This window comes from Macrobrachium rosenbergii, chromosome 15 (genome assembly GCF_040412425.1).
Source record: "Macrobrachium rosenbergii isolate ZJJX-2024 chromosome 15, ASM4041242v1, whole genome shotgun sequence".
NCBI classification, from domain to species: domain Eukaryota; kingdom Metazoa; phylum Arthropoda; class Malacostraca; order Decapoda; family Palaemonidae; genus Macrobrachium; species Macrobrachium rosenbergii.
This window is the reverse complement of record NC_089755.1, coordinates 46,977,365-46,997,620: the sequence shown is the minus strand read 5'-3', so window position 1 is coordinate 46,997,620 and position 20,256 is coordinate 46,977,365. Positions and strand designations below refer to the sequence as shown.

The window sequence follows — 20,256 nt, the reverse complement described above, 5'->3', positions numbered from 1 at the left end:
TAGACTTTGTAAAAGCCTTGGCCGACAGTCTGGAGCCCCCTTGAAAAGACTGACTTCTAGACTCCTTTTGCGTAGAGGGTTTGGATTTTTTGGATTTTACTCTCTGCACAGCCAAAAGAGGAGGAGAAAGGTGCCTAAGGGTCTAAGCCTTAGCCAAATGAGACTTGGTCTCAGTCTTCTCAGCAACTTCTACACCAGCAGAGAAAACCTCTGAGAATAGAATACGATTGAGAAGTGGGTTGAATAAAATCAAGGCCTTATGAGCTTTGTTTACTGACTTGGCTGAGCAACTGCAATTTTTGTTTCTTAAGGATGAGATTGGAGAACTTGAGACAACATTTTCTCGTAGCATCCTTAATGGCACAATCGACAAAGGCTAAGTAGTAACTACATCTCTGCCTGCTGACGGAGTAGGTAGTAGTTCACACACCAGAGTCAACCAAGCCTATCAACAACTCCATAAACAAAAGAATCTCAATGGGGCGAAAAAGTGACTTGGTCATGGTGTTTACTCTTGCTAAGAGAGATAACCTTTACCTGAAAAAACTACCCTCCTATGAAATGGATCTAAGAGGGAAAAGAAGGTAAGTCCTTTCCCGCAGCTACATCCAAATTGGGAAGATGTCTGGTAGCATAAGGCGCTCCTCTGCATTTCCCCACAAAAGGCGGTAAGAACAAGGAGGGACTCTTGGAGGAATCCTTATGCTGTAAGGTCTCCTTGAAGCAGCTCCTGGGGTGATGGTAACAAACCACTCAGAAGCGACTGCCAAAATGGGAACTGAAGCAGGCATGGGGATTGGCAGAACAAGATCAGTGACACCTCATGTCTCATACAAGAAGTAATCACTGACTAAATGTCCAAAAATGGAACCAATATTTCATTGGACTTTGAATCTAAAACTTAAGCAGAGTTCACTACAATGTCCAGGTTCAAATCCTTATATGGAGCAAGCATATAATAAAAAATACTTGGAAATCGTGAGCTACTGGTGTAGACTGGGACAAAGCTACAGGGCTGAACAAAGTCTGAACTGGGGACAACTGTTCCTTATGCTCCAAATTTACAGATTCATGCAAAGCTGAAATTGAAGTTTCTCAATGGCACTTCCACAATAGCAAGGAATTTGCTGACAGAGCAGTTTGACTTAAACGCTCCCAAGGAGAACATGGCATCGAGGAGTGGTGCGCGCAATGGCAAAGAAGTAGCTGACAGGGAAGAGCGACTTACCACTCCTGAGGAGAATGTGGCATCAGGAGTGGTGCAAACAAGTCAACAGCCCTACATAGAATACACAAGTCATGTCACTAAACAGAAAGTGAATAAAGCCTATTATGGCAGTCGCTTACTTTGCAATATCACTTCCTGTTACCAAAAGCCATCTTAAACCAAAGCAAAATCCAAAAGAAAATCCATGAAAAGCTGCAAATCAGCAACCTGAATGGGAACGAATCTTACAATCTAGAAGCACCAGTTGATTACATGGGTGACAGAAGGATGGCGTGCAGCAGCTGGTGGGAGGTTGGGGAAGTAAACAGATATATATCAGTACTTACTGGAAATGGGAGAACCATCATTTGCCATTTGTCATACCTTTACTGGCATGGAAGGTAAAGCTATATAATGGAGAGGTAAAATTCATTTATTTAAAAAATAATGATACAAGATACAGTAAACTCCCTTGTATTCATTAGTTAACCCTCAAGGGACGGGCTAATTATATCATGCAACACCCCAGACCAGGCAAACTTTAAGGTCGGCCAATTTAAGAAAAAAAAAAAAAATACATCAATGGAAAGCAGAAGGTATGCAAATGCACATGGTGCAAGAAAAAAAATTATAAAAAAATTTTCCCTACCTTCCACGGGAAGTTGAAAGTGACTGTTCACAACTCTGTGTGGGGCCTCTTTTACAAAATACTCGTAAATTTTACCAAGTTATACATGTTTTTTCTAATAATTTATTTTATTTTGTAAAATTATAATTACAGTTCACAATATCATAACAGATAATAACTAAAATCAGTAACAAATTCTGAGTATATTTGTTGTAAATTATTTATGTAAATTTACTGAGATCAGGAGATACAGTAACTTTTTTGGAAGTATACATGTTTTTTCTAATATTTCTTTGCAAAATTACTATTATAACTTACATCATATCATAAAAGATAAGAACTAAAACCAACAGCAATCCCTGGGTATATTTATGAGCAAATAAATAAAAAGACGTTGTGGGAGATAGGAGCAAGACATTCCCCCTTCAAGTTAAGAACAACACTGAATTCCCTAAGACGCCCAAGATTGAGCTAAGCTGAATTCTTTAGTTGCCATTATTCATTTATGGGCCACTGAAGTGATGGAAACTCTTTCCTGCTTGATACAGCCAAATCGTATGGCGCGTAATATTAATACTCCTCAGAGGAGATCTGTCCACCACCGGAAACCTGTTTTAGATCCTCTCATGAGGGGATCTATCCCTTAAGGGTTAAACAACTGGAACTATCAAACAACCAGCACATTTTTCCTCCAACTACCATTAAACCAATAACTATCTAGAGAAAGAGTTTGAGAGAACAATGTTTACTTCTTTTTAAAGAAATGCCATATACATTTACTTTTCGCCATTCCAAAAACTTACTTTTTTTCTTTTGACTGGACAGACTATAGGCTCTAATAGCCAATCATCCAAATATAATACCATTTCTGTGTGTGTGTGTGTGTGAATTAAGCTACTCCACTACTCAAGAGTCCTCCCCTGCCTCTGATAAATCTGCTGGTGACTATGAATTTATGTGCTTAAATTTGCACACTATGAAGATAAACAACAAAATTGAAGATGCACACCAATTTTGAATCCTGAATTTTGAACAAAAAATGTTTTAAAAACAAAAAATAAACCTAAAAGTAAGGTGGCAACAATCACGAGTTAATTGCATTTTTTGGGGGGGGGTTGGCGTCCTGCACACATTTGACTCTTTCAGTGCACTGAGGAAGTATGACCTTGGCTAGTGTAAAATACTGATTACTGTAATTTTTTCAGTTGACTTATTTTAAAAAGCTTTTCTGACGTTAACATGCCAGCAACCTAAAACAAACTTGAACAGATTACAAAGTAATGTAAATGGTATCAACTACACAGCCATGTTGTTGTGTATATGTACATGCATATGCATACATGTATGCATTGTGCCATGGTAATCTATGTATTGTTGTACACTTGCTCACCTTTCTCTTCCTTGGTTATTAATTTATAAAAAAGATTTTTGACAGGGAAATACTTACCCTTTTTTTTTTAACAAGAAGATAGCTGTCCTTTAAAAAAAAGGTCTGAGAGAGAGAGAGAGAGAGAGAGAGAGAGAGAGAGAGAGAGAGAGAGAGAGAGAGAGAGAGAGAGAGAGAGAGAGAGAGAGAGAGAGAGAGAGAGAGAGAGAGAGAGAGAGAGAGAGAGAGAGAGGTGTACGTATCTGTCGTCTGCTGTATTGATGTATGAATTTAAGCACTTGCTACACTAGTGTTTGAGTTAGGTGAGCACAGGATATGATCAGTTTACGATGTTATGAAATATTTAATAATAAAACTATGAAAAATACGTATTATTTATTATTAATGAATGATGAAATGACAGCTCAGGATACACATTATATTTCAAAAGGATAGCCCTCAATCAACATGCAAAGTTAAATCAACCCCTTGCTCCCAAGGGTGTCAGTCATGATGCATTTTACTGTACTTTGAAAATAAACTTACCTTCACTTTTCTTGAATTTTCTCTTTTCTTCATCTGAGATTTTATAAGAACCAAGATTTTTCATTATTGTTCGCCGAAATCGTTCTTTTAAACTTAACCAAGTCCTTCCTTGTAGACCTTCAATACTTTCTGACATAAGGACCCACATTAATTTTCCACCAATCTAAAAGAAGAAATTTAAATTACCAACTGTCAATACCAGTTGTGCTTCAAAAATTGTTGGCTTACTTTTGAAACTGCTTAAATATTACCTTCATAAAGGATAACTGAAAACCTAATACTTTTTGATAATATGTTGCAATTGAAAGGATATGTTACCTATTTGATAGTGTAATACAATAAAAAGGATATGTTACCTACAGTATAATTAAATATAGTATGTATATATTTATGTAAGTAAATAAACAGTGTCATAAATATAGTATGTATATATTTATGTAAGTAAATAAACAGTGTCAAAGGCCTTAAAACTTTGATTCATTTCTAAATCTAGCTTAGGGCTGCTGACTTTGGATTGCTCTATAGATATGGTGCTTGACATTTCTTTTTGGGACATTTCAGTTGAATGCTAATACACCACCACCTTCATATAAGCCAGACTTCCCAGCTTCACAAATAATAAATTTATCAATAAGTTAAGAAAAAGAACTTGAAAGTAACTGGTTAATCTAATAACTGAGGTGTCCTAGAAATCCACTCAAGGTACTGTATAAGGTAAAAAGAATTTGCAAGCAATTCAATAAATTTCTTGTGGGCACCCCAACAGAAGTAATGTTTTGAAACTTTCTTTCCCATCATGGTACTGCTGTACAAGCAATCTCAAGGTTCTTATCTTCAAAACTGATGGTGTGATTGAAGATCAAGTCCAGAGAAGGCTGAAAGCAGCAGCAAGTTTACCTGCAGTAATACTACAACCCTATACTGTTATTTTTTAAAATTACTGATAAATTTTTCAAAAATAAAATAAAATATGAACGTTGTTTGTTTATTAGATCTAGGAAATAAAGTTGGGATAATATAGATCAGGGCTAGTTGCTAAGGATAAGATGACCTGACACAGTGTTAGAATATAAGATGATTATTATTACTAGACAATTTAACCTGACCAATCATTCTACAGAATTCCAGAAAGTTTTATCAACATGTAATACTTTTCTTACCTGAGAATGTCTTTTGTTTTCACTTATGAATTTCAAAATCAAGTAATCTTCATCTCTTGTATAAGGTCTTTTACGAATGTTAGAATCATCTTTAGACTGGCTCCCATGATCTGAAATAATGGGAACTATCAGTACTTCTTCTAAACTTACATTCTAATTTTAACAACTGCACCTCTATCCTTCAAATTACTGTACATGATGACATAATTATAGAAAGCAAATATTCCCAGGCTTAGTATGAAATTTTAGGTCCAAATTTTAGTATTACACTTTGTTAACTGCTAAAACTGCATAGTGCTTCTGTATGTTGTTTTAAAGCAAACCACACCAATTTGCCTTTGGCATGTTTCCTCAATTTTGTATTTAAGACAATCATTTTAGGATATTATACAATCATATTAAAAATTTTAGTGTTTATAATTTCCACCTTCCACCAAAAACCTTTCCCAGAAATATCTACCTTACAAGAATAAATTCGCAATGGTACAGGACTGATATTTATTCTTGTTGTTGGCGACTGAAGATTACCTGTTCTGCCATAAACCCATTATTCAACATATCCTATTTTGTGCATACATGCAATCCTAGACAATAAATTGTAGTGGAGGATGAGAAAAAGGTACACTGCTGCAGGGAAGTTACAGCAAGTGCACTGGGTCTTTCAGATCCAAATAGTTGGCTGTTTATTATGATCTCGCCTCTCCCAGATCAACAGGTTCTATAAGCAAACAAGCAATTCGGCTGAAATGATTGACAAGAGGTGACAAACAAAGGAGGGAGGAGCCGAACAAAACCAAAAAGTGACCTTAAACTAATTTATTTACAGTAAATTATGTACATATTTACAGTTGAGTCAGGTTCAATTTAAAATAAGCAATCAAATGAACAATAACAAATGAATTAATCACTTAACATCAGCAGCAACAATCAAAGCCAAAAAAATAAAATAAGTCAGTACATAAATGAACATAAAAAAAATTACCAAAAACATAAACATGGCCAGCTCAACAAACATTACAAATAAACAATAGGCAGCATAAATAACACGTAAGCACAGCTTACAACATAGTTGATAATCAAGCAACATAAACAACATTCAAGCAGCAAAAACAATACCAAAACGGTATAACAAAATGAACAGCATAAATAAATATTAACAAGCAGCATAAAATAAAACATTAATAATAAATACAAAATCAAACAGCATACAGAAATGGTACTGACGTCCTCCTCCAGCACCAGACATCCACGACAGAGCCGACACGGCAACCATCTCGTCCCCAAATACTGGGCGACCACGACAGAGCCGACACGGCAACCTTCTCGTCCCCAAAGCAGTACTGACGTCCTTCTCCAATACCGGACGACCATGACAGTGCCGAAACGGCAACCATCTCGTCCCCAAAAACAGTGCTGACGTCCTCCTCCAATACCAGGCGCCCATGACAGAGTCGAGACGACAACCATCGTGGCGAAAAATGCTCTCCACTGCTCTGCTGCTGAGAACTGACTCTCAGGTACAAATACCTGCTGCTGCTACTCCAACTGGCTTGCTGCTGCCTTGGACCCGACTCGTTGCTGCTACGAACCTGACTGACTCTGTCAAGCACCCCATGACAGACGTCAACTCCTTACACAAAGGAAAAAGCAAAAACGAAAAGAGGCAACAACCCACCAAGGGAACAATCAGCAAACGATTGTTCCTAACACTGTTTATTTCTTGTCTGTCTCCCATATGGTTCACAAGCTGCTTATAGAATTTAAAGGATTCCACAAGCTATATTCTTATCCATACATCACAAATTTTTTGTCCATTAATACTCTTTCTTCTCTATCTAGCCTTTTCTTCAGTGTGATTTTCATAATAATATTTCCTGTGATCTTAATTCTGGAGTTTTCATCATTGGTTTGATGTATTTCTAATGATCTTCCGTAACTAAGCATTTATGCCTTCATTTTAGACCTATTACATAGTTAAGCCTACTTAGGCATGTGTGTGTGTGGTTTTTTTTGTGGCAGCTACTTACTATGAGTTGAACAGACACCTGGTTACACCCTGTTAAGTCATTTGTGTGGTTATTACTACCTGCTGTTTATGTGCTTAGTCTGTGTTTCTATTTTGGTAAGAATTTTTGTACTGATAGTTTTGAGTCTTCTTATTACTACTAGTTCTTTCGATGTTAAGGACTAATAAGTAGTTTCTTTAATAAGTCGGGCTTGGCTGGAACTGTAAATGCAGAGCTTGTGGTTCCTGCTTGTAGCAAACTGATCTACCAGTGATATGCACCACAGATGCCACAGGGCCTTGCAGATCTCATGAGTTCAGTAACCATTCATTTGTTTTTGCCAATATGATATCTAGTGCCAGCCAACACAGTCTTGGAGCATGTGCTGCCCATATTTCTTAAATATGCCACAAATGCAAAGTCAATTATCCTACCTACTGTTCTTTCCTGCCATATATGAAGGAAATGCTTCGAGGATTTACAACCTGAGGAAGTAGATGTGCCATCCGCAGTCATGTGACATCAAAGTTCCTATTGCTCATCAACTTTGACTCAAAGCATCAATATACATCAATATGTCTATGGAGAGTGGGACCAGGGCTCCTGCTGGCATGTGACTTTGGTGAAGTTAACAATGAAAGTCATCAACAAAATTATCATCATCATCATTATGTGAATGGCAAAAAAAATCAGCATAGCAGTCTTGCTCAACTAGCTGTATCCTTACATAGGCGTAGGCAGAATGATTGCGAAACACCTTTTACAAGACCAGCTAACCCACACAGTGGCTCAATTACTTTTGCAGCTGTGTTGAGGACATGCTTAGAATTTGCTAACTAGAACTCAACTAGGAGCTAAATTCTCATTATTATTATTATTACACAATCTAAGCAGGCCACTGAGTGAAAACCCTGATTTTCATAGGGCCTGGCTGTGCAGTATATACTTACAAATTGGTCAGGCCTTTTTCCAAACTCCTTCCATGATGGACAATACTGGTGTGTGACAATGTTCTCAGCTTACTTAATAATGATTTTCTTCTCCAGTCATTCAGGTTTTATCAACTTCATTATGTGTTCTTATTGTATTGCTGACAGACTTTGTCGGAAATTAGTGCCGTATGGTACCGTGTTACCTGTGTTTTCAACTGATCATATAGGTAACCTGTGACAAGAGCCAATTTCTTTGCCTCTCATATCAATGTGTCTGTGGTCCATGGTTAATGCCAATGTCTCAGGTTTTTTTATACTAGCTCTTCATGTCTACAGTTCTGATACTGAGAGTCTGTCTTGGGCTCCTGTGCTGGCAACTGTTTTTGGGTTATAGTATCTGACATCTTTGTATCAATTGCCATTAATGAGTGTTCAAGTCTCCACAGCTCATGATGGATGTGTGTAGCTTAACCTATAATGGCATTCATCGCATAATTTTAATTAAATGTCCATGTGTTACCGACCCGTATCAGCTGATCATATGACAGGGCCCAAAACTGGATTTTTGTTGTACCTACCCCAGTGTACCACATGAAAACCTCATGCTGTTCTACCATTCAAGGTAGCAGCATGGTACCAACATGCATAATGCTCTAACTCACAGTATCAACTGTGACCACAGGGGCAGGATTGTTCTCTTATGAAGGTTACTCACCACAAGAAAAGACGTAAGTCATTCCTCAGGTGATAACTCAATTCTTGACCAACACTAAACCATTCTGAGCAATACAGCATATGTGAAATGAAAGATTACATTTTAATATTGGAAAAATGTTTCAACTATCATATCCCTGCTTACACACTGGAATACAAATGAAGTACACTCCAATGACACTCAAACTCCTATTCACTACTCTCTTTGGTTCCCCTACCAGGTTGTAAGATATTTGTAAAAATACTTGGAACACTTGTGATAATGAGCAATATATCACTACACAAAATATCCAACAAATGATAAATAAAGTGCATCATTAACAGAAACCAAAGGCTTATGATGCATTCATAAAGCCTGTACTCCTCTATGAGGCAGAGTAAGGCAGGAAGATCAAATTATGAATGAGGAATTGGCAAAGATGTGGTATCCAGATGCTGGAAAAGCAGACCTATATCTCAAGATTATGATGGATTGTACAAGGCTCAGGAAATCATGGAATATGAGATAGATGAAGACCCACTCCTAATAACAGTTCAGGTACAAAGAGCACATCTAATCCCATAAAGGGAAGCGCTAACATAAAAACAACTGTAATGATGATGGTCCAACTCACAACACAGACCTTCCAATTCTTTCTAAAACTTATATTGTCATTTTCTTCCCAAAAATCCTATGCCTGCAGGCAATAAACTTACAACCTCACTATTTACTATGTACAGGCAGTCCCTGGGTTACGTCAGGGGTTCCATTCCTGAAGCGCGATGTAAGCCGGAACACCGTATTAAAAAATTGCTAAAAATGAGAAATCAAATGATAAACACTTTACCTTTAATCCTTTGGTTGTCTTGAAAACTTCCCAACTGATTTACCTTGCTTCTGGTGAGGTGTGCAGCCATGATCTTGTAGAATTTCCTAAAAAAATTTACAAACATCCTTCCGTAGCTTAAAGCACGCTGTAAGACTGAAACAACGTACTAACCTCGAAACATCTGATGTAACCCAGAATAGATTTTTGATGAATATATTTGAAAAGCGCCATATGCTCAGAACAATGAAAGCCGAGGCTGACGCAACCCGGAGACTGCCTGTATCCTAATTCTTAGATTACCATGTATCCTAAATCTTTAAAAACAAAGTTCAGTGCTTAACAGACCTGTCAAACAATGCCTTGACTACTATATTTCTTACCTTCCCACTAAAAGAGCAGTCATCTGATCATTTTAATCATGACAACTTGGAAGTTTTGATCATTTAAAAGAGTATGATAAAGCAAGCTGTCTACAAGATCAAGTAACTTCAGTGCATGTAACTTACCTATCTCCCCTGCTCCCGACGACAGGCGCCTGAGATGATTTTCGTTAATACCATAATGGAGAAATATAGGAAGGTGATGAACAATTCTCTTCCGATAACGTTCTTTTAAACTGTGCCAACTCCTGCCTGGAGAGGAAAAATGAATACGGTCAGGTATTCCAAAAATACTGTATAAAACAAAGGTTACAGCTAAATAAATATTCATTATTATTATTATTACTTCTCAGAAGATGAACCCTATTCATATGGAACAAGCCCACAGGGGCCTTTGACTTGAAATTCAGGCTTCCAAAGAATATGGTGTTTGTTCGGAAAAAGTAACAGAAGGTAATGGGAAATACAGAGGCACATTTACTGCACGTTGGTGCTGCTGTTCAGCAAATATGGTTGCTCTCAGCAGGAAAAGGGGGTTCATGGATCAATTGAGAATATGAAAGATCTCTATTAAAATACAACTTATGAAAAAGTGACAAACAAGAGACCATCAGTCGATGGTCCAAGTCATAACTGCTAATAGGAAACAGAAACCTACCACCATGAACCACTCTACCTAAAAGACATTCATCTTTGGCAGAACCAGACATCCACTCTGGAGAACAGTATTCTAGCAAAGGGAAGACAAATTACCTAAAACAGGTTGCAATGATTTTATCAGTCATAAATATATGATGTTTTACGAACAATACTTAACATAAATATATGATGCCTTACGAACAATACTTAACTTTCGTGCGCCATTCACTGAAACTTTCATTAGATGTTACTCAAAAGTAAGATGTGTTTCAAAAGTTACACCTTGAATAGTTAAAGCTTCAGACTCATTCAGCAAAGTCCCATCCACCTGAAGGGGAGGATGGGATGGGAAATCTGTACGAGATCTGCTAATCGGTAGTGTTCATTTTACTGGAGTTCAGCCTCATACCCCACCGACTACACCATTCGCTGATCCAGTCCATGTCCCAATTGAGGCTGGGGGTAGCTTCATTTCTCATAAGTGGAGACTTAACTACACCCACAAGTGCTGCATCATTGGCGTACTGAACAATCTTGTTTTTCTGGCTAACAATAATAATCACTTGTATACACTAAAAAATAACAGTGCACCAAGAACACTGTGCTGTAGAACTCCAGACACACTAGGTCTTGGTTTGCTAAAGATCCCATCTACAGCAACTCAATGCTGCCTAACCGGTAAGGAAATCTTGAAGTAATCCTAAAACATATCCACCCACTCCAAGATTCAAAGGTTTATAAATAAGTGCCCTGCGATTTACTAAGACGAAAGCAGCACTAAAATCTATTTGAACTACTCTGCACTCAAAACCCTTATCAAGGTTCTCTTGCAAATGGCATGTCAAGTCTAAAAGAGCATTGCAGGTACATACATACTTATATAGTGGCTTAAAAATAAGTTTTTCACCAACTTTGGAGAGCACGGGGAGAATAGAAATTGGGCTGCAGTTACAGCAGTCTGCAGATATGCATGCCACTCTTTGGCACAGGCACTGTATTACTAAGCTAGCAACCATCTGCAAAGATACTACATTGACATAAAAATCTATAGAATCTACTAATCTTGGGAGACAACACACCAGAAACTCTCTTAAAAAACAAAAGGAATAAACCATCAGGATCTTCTACACCCCAGCTATCAAGATTATCCAGAATTTCATAACATCCCTGGAGTGAAATACAAATTTTTTAAGAAGAGGCTCGGGATGACAAGTATCAGGGAGAGGGACATCCTCAACTCATTGCTTAGCTTCAAAAGCTCGATGCAGTTCAGCCTTTTCCCCTAGGGCCAGTAACCAGTCTAAGAGCCTCACCCAAAAAGAGATGATGCCAACTTGCCCCACTACTGATGAGGCTGAGTAACTCATTCAAGTTTCCTCTTCAAGGAATTATTGTAATTTCTCTCAGCTTTATGTAAGTTCTATTTGCAGCATGGTGACTCTCAACAAAAATGGTGTAATTTTAATTTGAATAATTTTGTCTCCATGTGATGAATTTGGTCTGTTTGTCATGGAAAGCTCATCTACATGCATCACTGAACTATGGCTGGCCATTTGTCCTGAATTTGATGACATTTCTAGGGACATACTTTATTAAAATAGCAATCGGCATTTCTGATATCTTGGGGGTATACAAGACTGTGAAGCACAAGGTGGAAAAGCAGTACAAAAGAAACTGCACCATGGACGAAATGATGAGAAATAGCTAGAAAACCAGTAAATAAAAATGTCCTATTAGTGGAAAAAGCAAACACTTATGAGAGGTACTTAGTCCTGTACTACTCTCAGCAGTTAGTGCGTGAAAGGCCATTTGTCCTAAGAATTTAGCAATTCTGCCCATGTTCAGGTTCACAGGGTTGCTTGACGATGATACTAACTGGCAACTTATCAAGCCTTTGCTCAGTAAACGCCAGTGATGGTCAGCGTTTCAAATCTCTCCCTAGCCCTGCAAATCTCCAAGCAAATCTGACCAACTTTGAGTTCAGGGTTGTTGGATGATGATCCAATGTATCAGCAAGACTATTGTGAAACTGAAAGTGATATGTCTAGATTATAATTTAGAATAAAGCAGACTCACAACAAGAAAACTGTTTTGCAAAAACGATATTTTTGCGTGCATTTTGGCAAAGAACCCACATCCCAGTCCAAAACTTCCCTAGCCAGCTGCTTCACTAATCATGATAACCAGAAAGTTGCATATGGGAACAATAAAAATTCAGCACTGCCATCCCAGGTTGGGAATTCAGTACTACCCAAGTCTAATACTGAGGTCTGCCCCAAAATATTTCCTTCCTCCAATGATATAGATCAGTGGATTACCAAACATAATTTATTAAACCCATTACAGTATTCAGTTTTTCATGTCTAAAGCTTACCTGCAATATCATAATCTTAAATACAAATTGATTCTGAAAAACAGCAATCATTAAACCTGCAGCCTCTTATGGAAGTGAATAAGGCTAAATCTCATCTCAATTACCAGAAGTCATCCCCTGACCAGAGCCTTTAATGCCGTTGCAAACAAACCCTAAATGTGTCTCACAGCATTCCCCTTTTATTTTTTTATACTTAAAAACACATGCCTAGTTTCTTTTTATAAAACATGCCATTCTTATCCTTGTGATAATTACAGTTAACTCTTTATTCACTGTTTAATGATATATCTAATTTGTACAGTTTGCCCTGTCAAAGATAAATTTCTTTAAAGTTCATGATGACTAATCTTATGAAAAGTGAAAGTATTTGTACCAAGTCATCAAGAATCAACAGTAGGTTTAGGTAACAGTGTAATGAGTAAAACCCAGTGGCTGATTCACATTTGTTTGTTCCTTGGTGCTATGGGATCCTTCTGTCTGACAGATACTGCTCCTGGTTTTTTCTTACTTTGAAAAAATAGAAGACAATTAAAGTCCCTATCACCTTTGAATCAGATTTTTGTGAGTCTCTGATATCTGATTCCATGGAGGTGATATTTTCACTATACTGTATGTAAAATAAACAGTCAAACTAATGTACATTGAGAACATAACTAAATTTGTAGTGTCTGTGTACAAATTCAACTTATCTTATTTACCTACCTGGAACAGTTTTACTGGCTTCCATGTCCTTCCAAAAAACATTGCCGCCAAGTTTATCATATCCTTTGTATTTAATTATGTACTTGAGGATCTTCACATCTTCACTAGAAGTGTAAGGCATGTTGGATCTAAAAATATGAAATCTCTTTTAATTCAGTAAAACAAAAATTATGGTCAATGATTAAATTTATCAGCAACCCTACAAAGCCTCACAATCATTTGATAACCACAAGTATACAAAAATTTATTTAAGAGAGTTCATAGAATTTTAATGACTTTGACAAAGCTCAAACTTAATATAACTGCAAATTAAAAATAAAAAAAATTACCTGAATGTCTAATACACGCTAAAAAGAAGTGGAAATTGTCTCACAAAACATCAAAGGAAGAAATTTTTAAAAATTTACTTAACAAAACTGATTTTTGTAATAACTCGTTATTTACATTAGCCAAATTTGTGACTCCATTCCTGAATGTAAGGAAAAAGATCCTTTGTTGACTGGACTGGCAGCAGCTTCCATGTGCAACCATGAACCATGTGGTCTCCACTACAAGTCCAACAATTTGTATCAAGACAAATTTTACTTTAAGAAAAATTTGATTTGTTTGACTTACACACCCATCATTCACTTTAGCACAAATCACAATTCAAGAGGGAGGACTCAGCTGCCAAAAAACGTTTTCACCACCAAGAACCCTCTCCTGTCAACCGGACACTGTCAATCTCTCCATGAAGATCTTTTGCAGTAATCATCTCAGCAGGCAACCAACAGGTGGAACAAAGAGTAAAGGTGGGAGCATCCTTGGCAATCAACTCCATGGTGAATGAAGACTGCCTTGCCTGCAAAGAGCAGCAATGAAATTGGCAAAACTTACTGAGGTGCCAGTCCAGCAGAGGGAGGTGAAAAGAAGCACTTTGGATGTCTCTCACGTCATGAGAATCATTTCCACCAGAAAGCTAATCTGAGACGTTATTCCCCATTTTAATGGTAAGAATAGTTGTGTTATGAAATGAACAGCTTTGGCTATATGTACTACTGCATTAAAAATAAAATAAATAGCATGCAATAACTATGTAGAGAGGTTATGTGGTGAGGTAAGGCCTATATAGCCTAGGCTGGCACATGCCTAATCCCCCCCTTTTTTTTCTTTTTTTTTTTAGGTGATCAGTACTGACATAGGCAGGTGAATCAGTCACATATGGGGCTTGCAAACCAAGTGGGGAATTTAAGAGTCTAATATTAGCTAGCACTGAGGATCAAATTTTGAGTTTTGTATGAAAATCAGTCATCAAGTTGCAAGCACCTACGATGAAGTTCTCCAGATCCAACTTGGAATGTCTGTCAAGGTAACCCTATGTGGGTGGAAGGCTGTCTGAAGAGGCTGTATTGTGTTGTGCTTAACTGAAGCTTCTGGGGGCTGAAAGTCAACTTAAGTTTTTTTTTTTTTTGTTGGTAAATTTTTATACAGCAGGACAGAACCCTAGCTTAAGCTACCATCTATGCGAGAGTCTGAGCCCAACTGTGAGAAGTTCTATTTTTGTGCAATCTGAGTTTCTCTTTTTGCAGGTTAAGAGCCTTGCCTAAAAGGTACCTACATATTTATTACCTACATAACAGTTTTTGTGAGATTAGAAAATAATATTCAGAAAAAAATGTGATGCACCAGTTTCTTGGATAGCCTGTAAGAGTACTGTACTTCCGAGAACTATTTCAAGTATTCATGTTCAAGTATTGTGTCAGCTGTATTATGTACAAAAAGTTTGCTCACCTTATATGTAGTACTTCTGGAGTCATTTTGCCAGTTATTTTTGTACAAGTAACTTTGGAGTATTAAACTAAAAACTAGTTACTGTTCCAGTCAGTCATCACATACAGCACTGGTAACTGTTTGCTCATATATTTTAAACAATTGAACCACGCTCTACACTGAAAACACTATTATACTAACACTTTACATACTTTTTCTCTGCTTTTATTTTTTCTCTTTCCCTCTCTCTCTTTCTCTCCCTCTCTCTCTCTCTCTCTGTCACATGAAGTGTCTTTATCTGAGTTCTTCCCAGTTACCACATAACCTCTGAAAAATTGAATAAGCCTGACTTAGAGGCCTGAGTGCCAGAGGAATGACAGCACATACCAAGTCTAGCAAGTCATGGAGGAGGAGGAGTCCATGAAGAGGTTGCACTCATTGAGAGCGAGCTGGAGAGGAAGGCAACTGACAAGAGGAATGAGGAAGAGCAGTATCTCCTGATGACACATCTGAAGAGGACATAATTGGTTCCTGCGCAAAATACAGTTGCAAGCAGTGAGGAATGTCAGTAGCAAGCCATGAAGAACTATGAGTAGGAGCTGAGTACCATCTAGGCTTGCAAAGATGTGATTATCTAGAGGTACAGACTTGGGAGTTTTGTTCACTGTGATGACCTGGTAAAAGGTGACTTGGATCATGATAGTGCCTTTGAGATCATGGGCTCTTGTACTGTATATGTGAGCTGGCTGGCAGTCCAAGTTAACCAAAGGCATGATCCCTAAGAGATCTATGCTGCTCTCCCTACTTGTTTTAGAAAACTTCTGAGAGGAGGGGTGAATTGCCTTGGAGATACAGCAGGGCCTGAACCAGTTGGGTAAGGAATATCTTCAAACCAAGGGAGTGCAACACCAAAGTTGAAGGCATGGCAGAATCATGCACTAATGAAACTGAATACACAATGAAGGCACGGTCATGGAAGACAACACTGGAGCAGCTAATTACACTGAAGCAGTCATGTACACAAGAGCAGCAGAGTAATTGGGAGCAGTCAAGATCACTGAGGACAAAATAAAGGGGTCCCCTACAGACACCTCCAAAACTGCAATAGTCACAGGTACAGGCAAAGAGTTAACATGCAACACAAATGTAATGGAAGCACACCTAATACATCAAGGCAGCACGAAGGAAGCCTCATCCAACACAATTCAAATCCTGACAGTTGGAGGCACAGAACAGGACAGAGGAGGAAGAAGCACCCATCCTAAGGGCATTTCAAATCCAAGTCCTCATCTAAGGATGACATGGAGATACAGAATCATATGACCCTGAATAAGTATGCTGTGGCATGATTATATTAATTATACTTACCCCAAAAACAAGCATAAGAAAGGGGAAAGATAAGTTACAACACCAAAAATTACAGCGTAATGTTAATACACATTAATGCTGTGATAAGAGAAACAGAAATGAAAGTGAAAGTTACAATAGAAAGATAAACAGTATTTCACTGAATACGAATAATAATTATAAACTAAGGACAATGCAAAAATAACTATTACTGCCATAACGAGCAACAGTAAAAAACTGCTATGTAGTAATGAAATAAAGAGAGGTACCTGAAATTGAATACAAGATCATTTTAGATGCCTGAAATTAAACAAATAGCCATTATCGATCAAGTACTTGAAAAACCAGATGATAAAAGCAGAACTCCCCTGGGATCAAAATGAATGAAATACTGAAGCATGTACTCACTCCCCTGGGATCAAAATGAATGAAATACTGAAGCATGTACTCACAGTAGTGTAGGAGTGGCAATCATGCCACTGACCAGATGGTAAAGGGAACTAAATTAAGTATAAACAAAATAAGGAAATGGATGGATGAAGCTAAAGAAAAGCTCACCATAATAACAGCAAAAAATGCTATTCCGATGAGAGTAAAGAAGCCTGTTTACTTAAAGCATGGCCATACATGGAAATGAAGTGATGCTTTCTCGGACTACATGGTACAGGCTATGGATGTGCAGTAGCGTTCTCCAAGGTCTACTTGGTTGGTGTTCACACAAAATAAGGGTATTGAAGAGTACCTGGTGTAGCTGGGAGTTGGTCACATGGAATAAGGCTATTTATGAGTAACGGTTCCATATGGACAAACAAGAGGTTGGTATATAATATATCCACCTAAACTTTGTATTCTACTTTGTACATATCTTTGTCAACTCACCTTTTTCTGGCAGTACCCAATTTTCCATTAACCCTTTTATCGCCTTCTCGACAACCAGATTTTGGATTGAATGTTCGATCATATCTTCCACTATGATTATTTCGATTCGAAGCACAAGAAAATCGAGTATGGTCCTCCATATCTGATGATGAAGTTTCACTTACACAGTCCGTTTCAGGTTCTCTTTGATTTGCCTGCTGAAAAAATAAAAAACCACACACTTTGGAGATATAACCTTGACATTACGATCTGGTACAGAGGCATTAACAGTAAGTCAAATTTACATAACACAAAAATCTGGAATAAGAATTCTAAAACTTAAGGCCTTATATATTTACATAGATTTTGTGTAACAGAAACTAACATGCATTCTGGTGGCTTACCAGTAATACACAACTAAAAAAAGATATGATACCGAAACTAACAAAAAAACATTGCACAATTTCAAGCCATTGTTGATAGCTGACAGATTACCAAAAATGCTAATATCTTCATGAAAAATCCCCAAGAATAAAAAAAAAAAATAAGCACATAGTTGGATTTCAAAGCATCACTTCAAAACATAGTCAATAAAAAAAAACACAAAAAAAAAATTAATTTTTATTTTCCATACATACAAATTACTTACTATACAAATCCTGTCATTACCACTAGCAGAAAGACTGCATCCAGATTAGAAATAACCAATAATGTAACAGTTATATAGCATACTGTATACACTTCCTGTTAGGTGAAGCTTCCATCTAACCTAACGCTATTTGGATGTCTTCACTGGTACTAGGTTGGGTGGTTCTTCCACAGCCCTAACTCATGCTTGGTAACATCACATTGGTTATCAACCTTATCCCTTGTATTTGAAATATTCATGCCTACTAAGCCATGTATGTTTGGTTACTGGCAGTGTTAAGGTGTCCATAAAATTATTGTTGTTGTTGTCATTATTATTCATGGGTATTAACAGACGAATTTTTTGTGACTGAACATAGTCCAGGCTAACACATTAACAGTAGAATTTGAGCCATAAACTGCACCTCACTGGTCATGGTTAAATACTTTAATTAGTCAATGGATATTATGTACTTTTGTACTTTGTAATGCTTGTGTCACTGTTAGCCTTAGTTAATTTAATTTTAGGCATTCACACATGCTTTTTTAAGTTGTATTTTTTTCATAAGCTGTATTTTAACAGAGATCTTTCACATTCACAGCTGACCCCTGATCCCCTTTTCCTGCTGAGAGCAACCAGATTCACTAAACAGCAGCAAATGTGCCTCGCTGCCGAACTTCTCAGTTTCACAGGTCCTTTGTTCCTCTCACCATTGACTGTGGGACAGCCTCCCACAGGATGTCGTGCAGTTGGAACTTCAAAGCTCAAGCAAAGATGCAATGCATTACTACCCTACTACAATTCAACTTGCTTTTTAATATTTTACTTACATTTTCATTTATTAATTTGTTAATTCATCTGTTTTTCTAATATCTGATCTCCTCTTCCTGTACTTCCCATTACGTTCTGTTACGTCTTTCGCATGAACACCATATTCTTCGGAAGCTTGAATTTCAAGTCAATGGCCCCAGTGGGCCTGTTCCATATGAACAGGGTTCGCCTTCTGAATAATAATAATTTATTGTTAATGTTGTATGTGCGTTCTCTACAGATGGGAACTGGCTAGTGGGGGGTGGTCACTAAGTAACCGTTTGTTAAAAAGGCCTGCCAAATTCTCAAAAAGGATAATACAACCTCTAAAGTTATTTTTGAACTTATGACTGCCTTAGCCCTACTCTGGGCTCAATAACTTTAATTGTTTAGCTGTTTCATTATTCTACAAATCCCACTTTTAGTTTTCTGTAAAAGAAAACTATTGTGCCGGCTTTGTCTGTTTGTCTGCACTTTATTCTGTCCACACTTTTTCTGTCCGCCCTCAGATCTTAAAAACTACTTAGGCTAGAGGGCTGCAAATTGGTATGTTGATCATCCACCTTCCAATCATCGAACAAACCAAATTGCAGCCCTCTAGCCTCAGTAGTTTTTATTGTCTTTAAGGTTGAAGTTAGCCATAATCATGCTTCTGGCAACAATATAGGATAGGCCATCACTAGGCCATGGTTAAAGTTTCATGGGCCGCGGCTCATACAGCATTATACTGAGACCACCGAAAGGTAGACCTATTTTCAGTGGCCTTGATTATATGCCGTAGTGGCTGTACAGAAAACTCGATTGCGCCAAAGCTTCGGTGCATTTTTTACTTGTTTTTGTTTCCTATAACTTGAGTGGTGTGAGATACCTGTTCATAAAAATTTTGAGTTTGATCTTGTCATAATTTTTGCAAACTTGCCTGATTTATTGGCATCTTCATTAAAGCCTACAGGTTTAGGGATCTAGCAGGGTTCAACATTTATACTAGCTTCATACAATTAATGGAAGGAGTATTTAAGTAAAAAGTAAGTATACCTTAGTTTTACCAGACCACTGAGCTGACTGACAGCTCTCCTAGGGCTGGCCCAAAGGACTAGACTTATTTTACATGGCTAAGAACCAATTGGTTACTTAGCAACGGGCCCTACAGCTTATTGTGGAATTCGAACCACATTATAGCGAGAAATGAATTTCTAGCACCAGAAATAAATTCCTCTAACTCTTCATCAGCCGGCTGGAGACTTGAACTCGGGCCTAGCGAGTGCTAGTCCATAGCTCTACCGACTCGCCCAACAAAGAGCTTGAGAAGGACTGTTTGGTCTGCTTACAAAGAATTCTGTGGCCAATAATTTTTAAGTGCCTCTATGGCATTTCTAGGAACAATGAAAATTTAAAACTTTT

At 37.6% G+C, this 20,256-nt stretch overlaps 1 protein-coding gene across 5 annotated transcripts in view; it reads right to left on the bottom strand.

Moving 5' to 3' along the window:
- LOC136846649 (serine-rich adhesin for platelets-like) overlaps positions 1-20,256 on the bottom strand; it is a 77,509-nt gene that overhangs the window by 34,195 nt on the left and 23,058 nt on the right. For 4 of the 5 annotated variants that reach the window (XM_067117623.1, XM_067117622.1, XM_067117619.1 and 1 more), the window contains 5 exons: positions 17,439-17,635; positions 13,464-13,591; positions 9,875-10,000; positions 4,908-5,017; positions 3,748-3,910 (listed from right to left, as the gene is read on the bottom strand). In XM_067117623.1, the coding sequence (XP_066973724.1) occupies positions 3,748-3,910; positions 4,908-5,017; positions 9,875-10,000; positions 13,464-13,591; positions 17,439-17,635 (724 nt within the window). The remainder of the gene's footprint in view (positions 1-3,747; positions 3,911-4,907; positions 5,018-9,874; positions 10,001-13,463; positions 13,592-17,438; positions 17,636-20,256) is intronic. The other variant, XM_067117620.1, reaches the window with a different exon arrangement.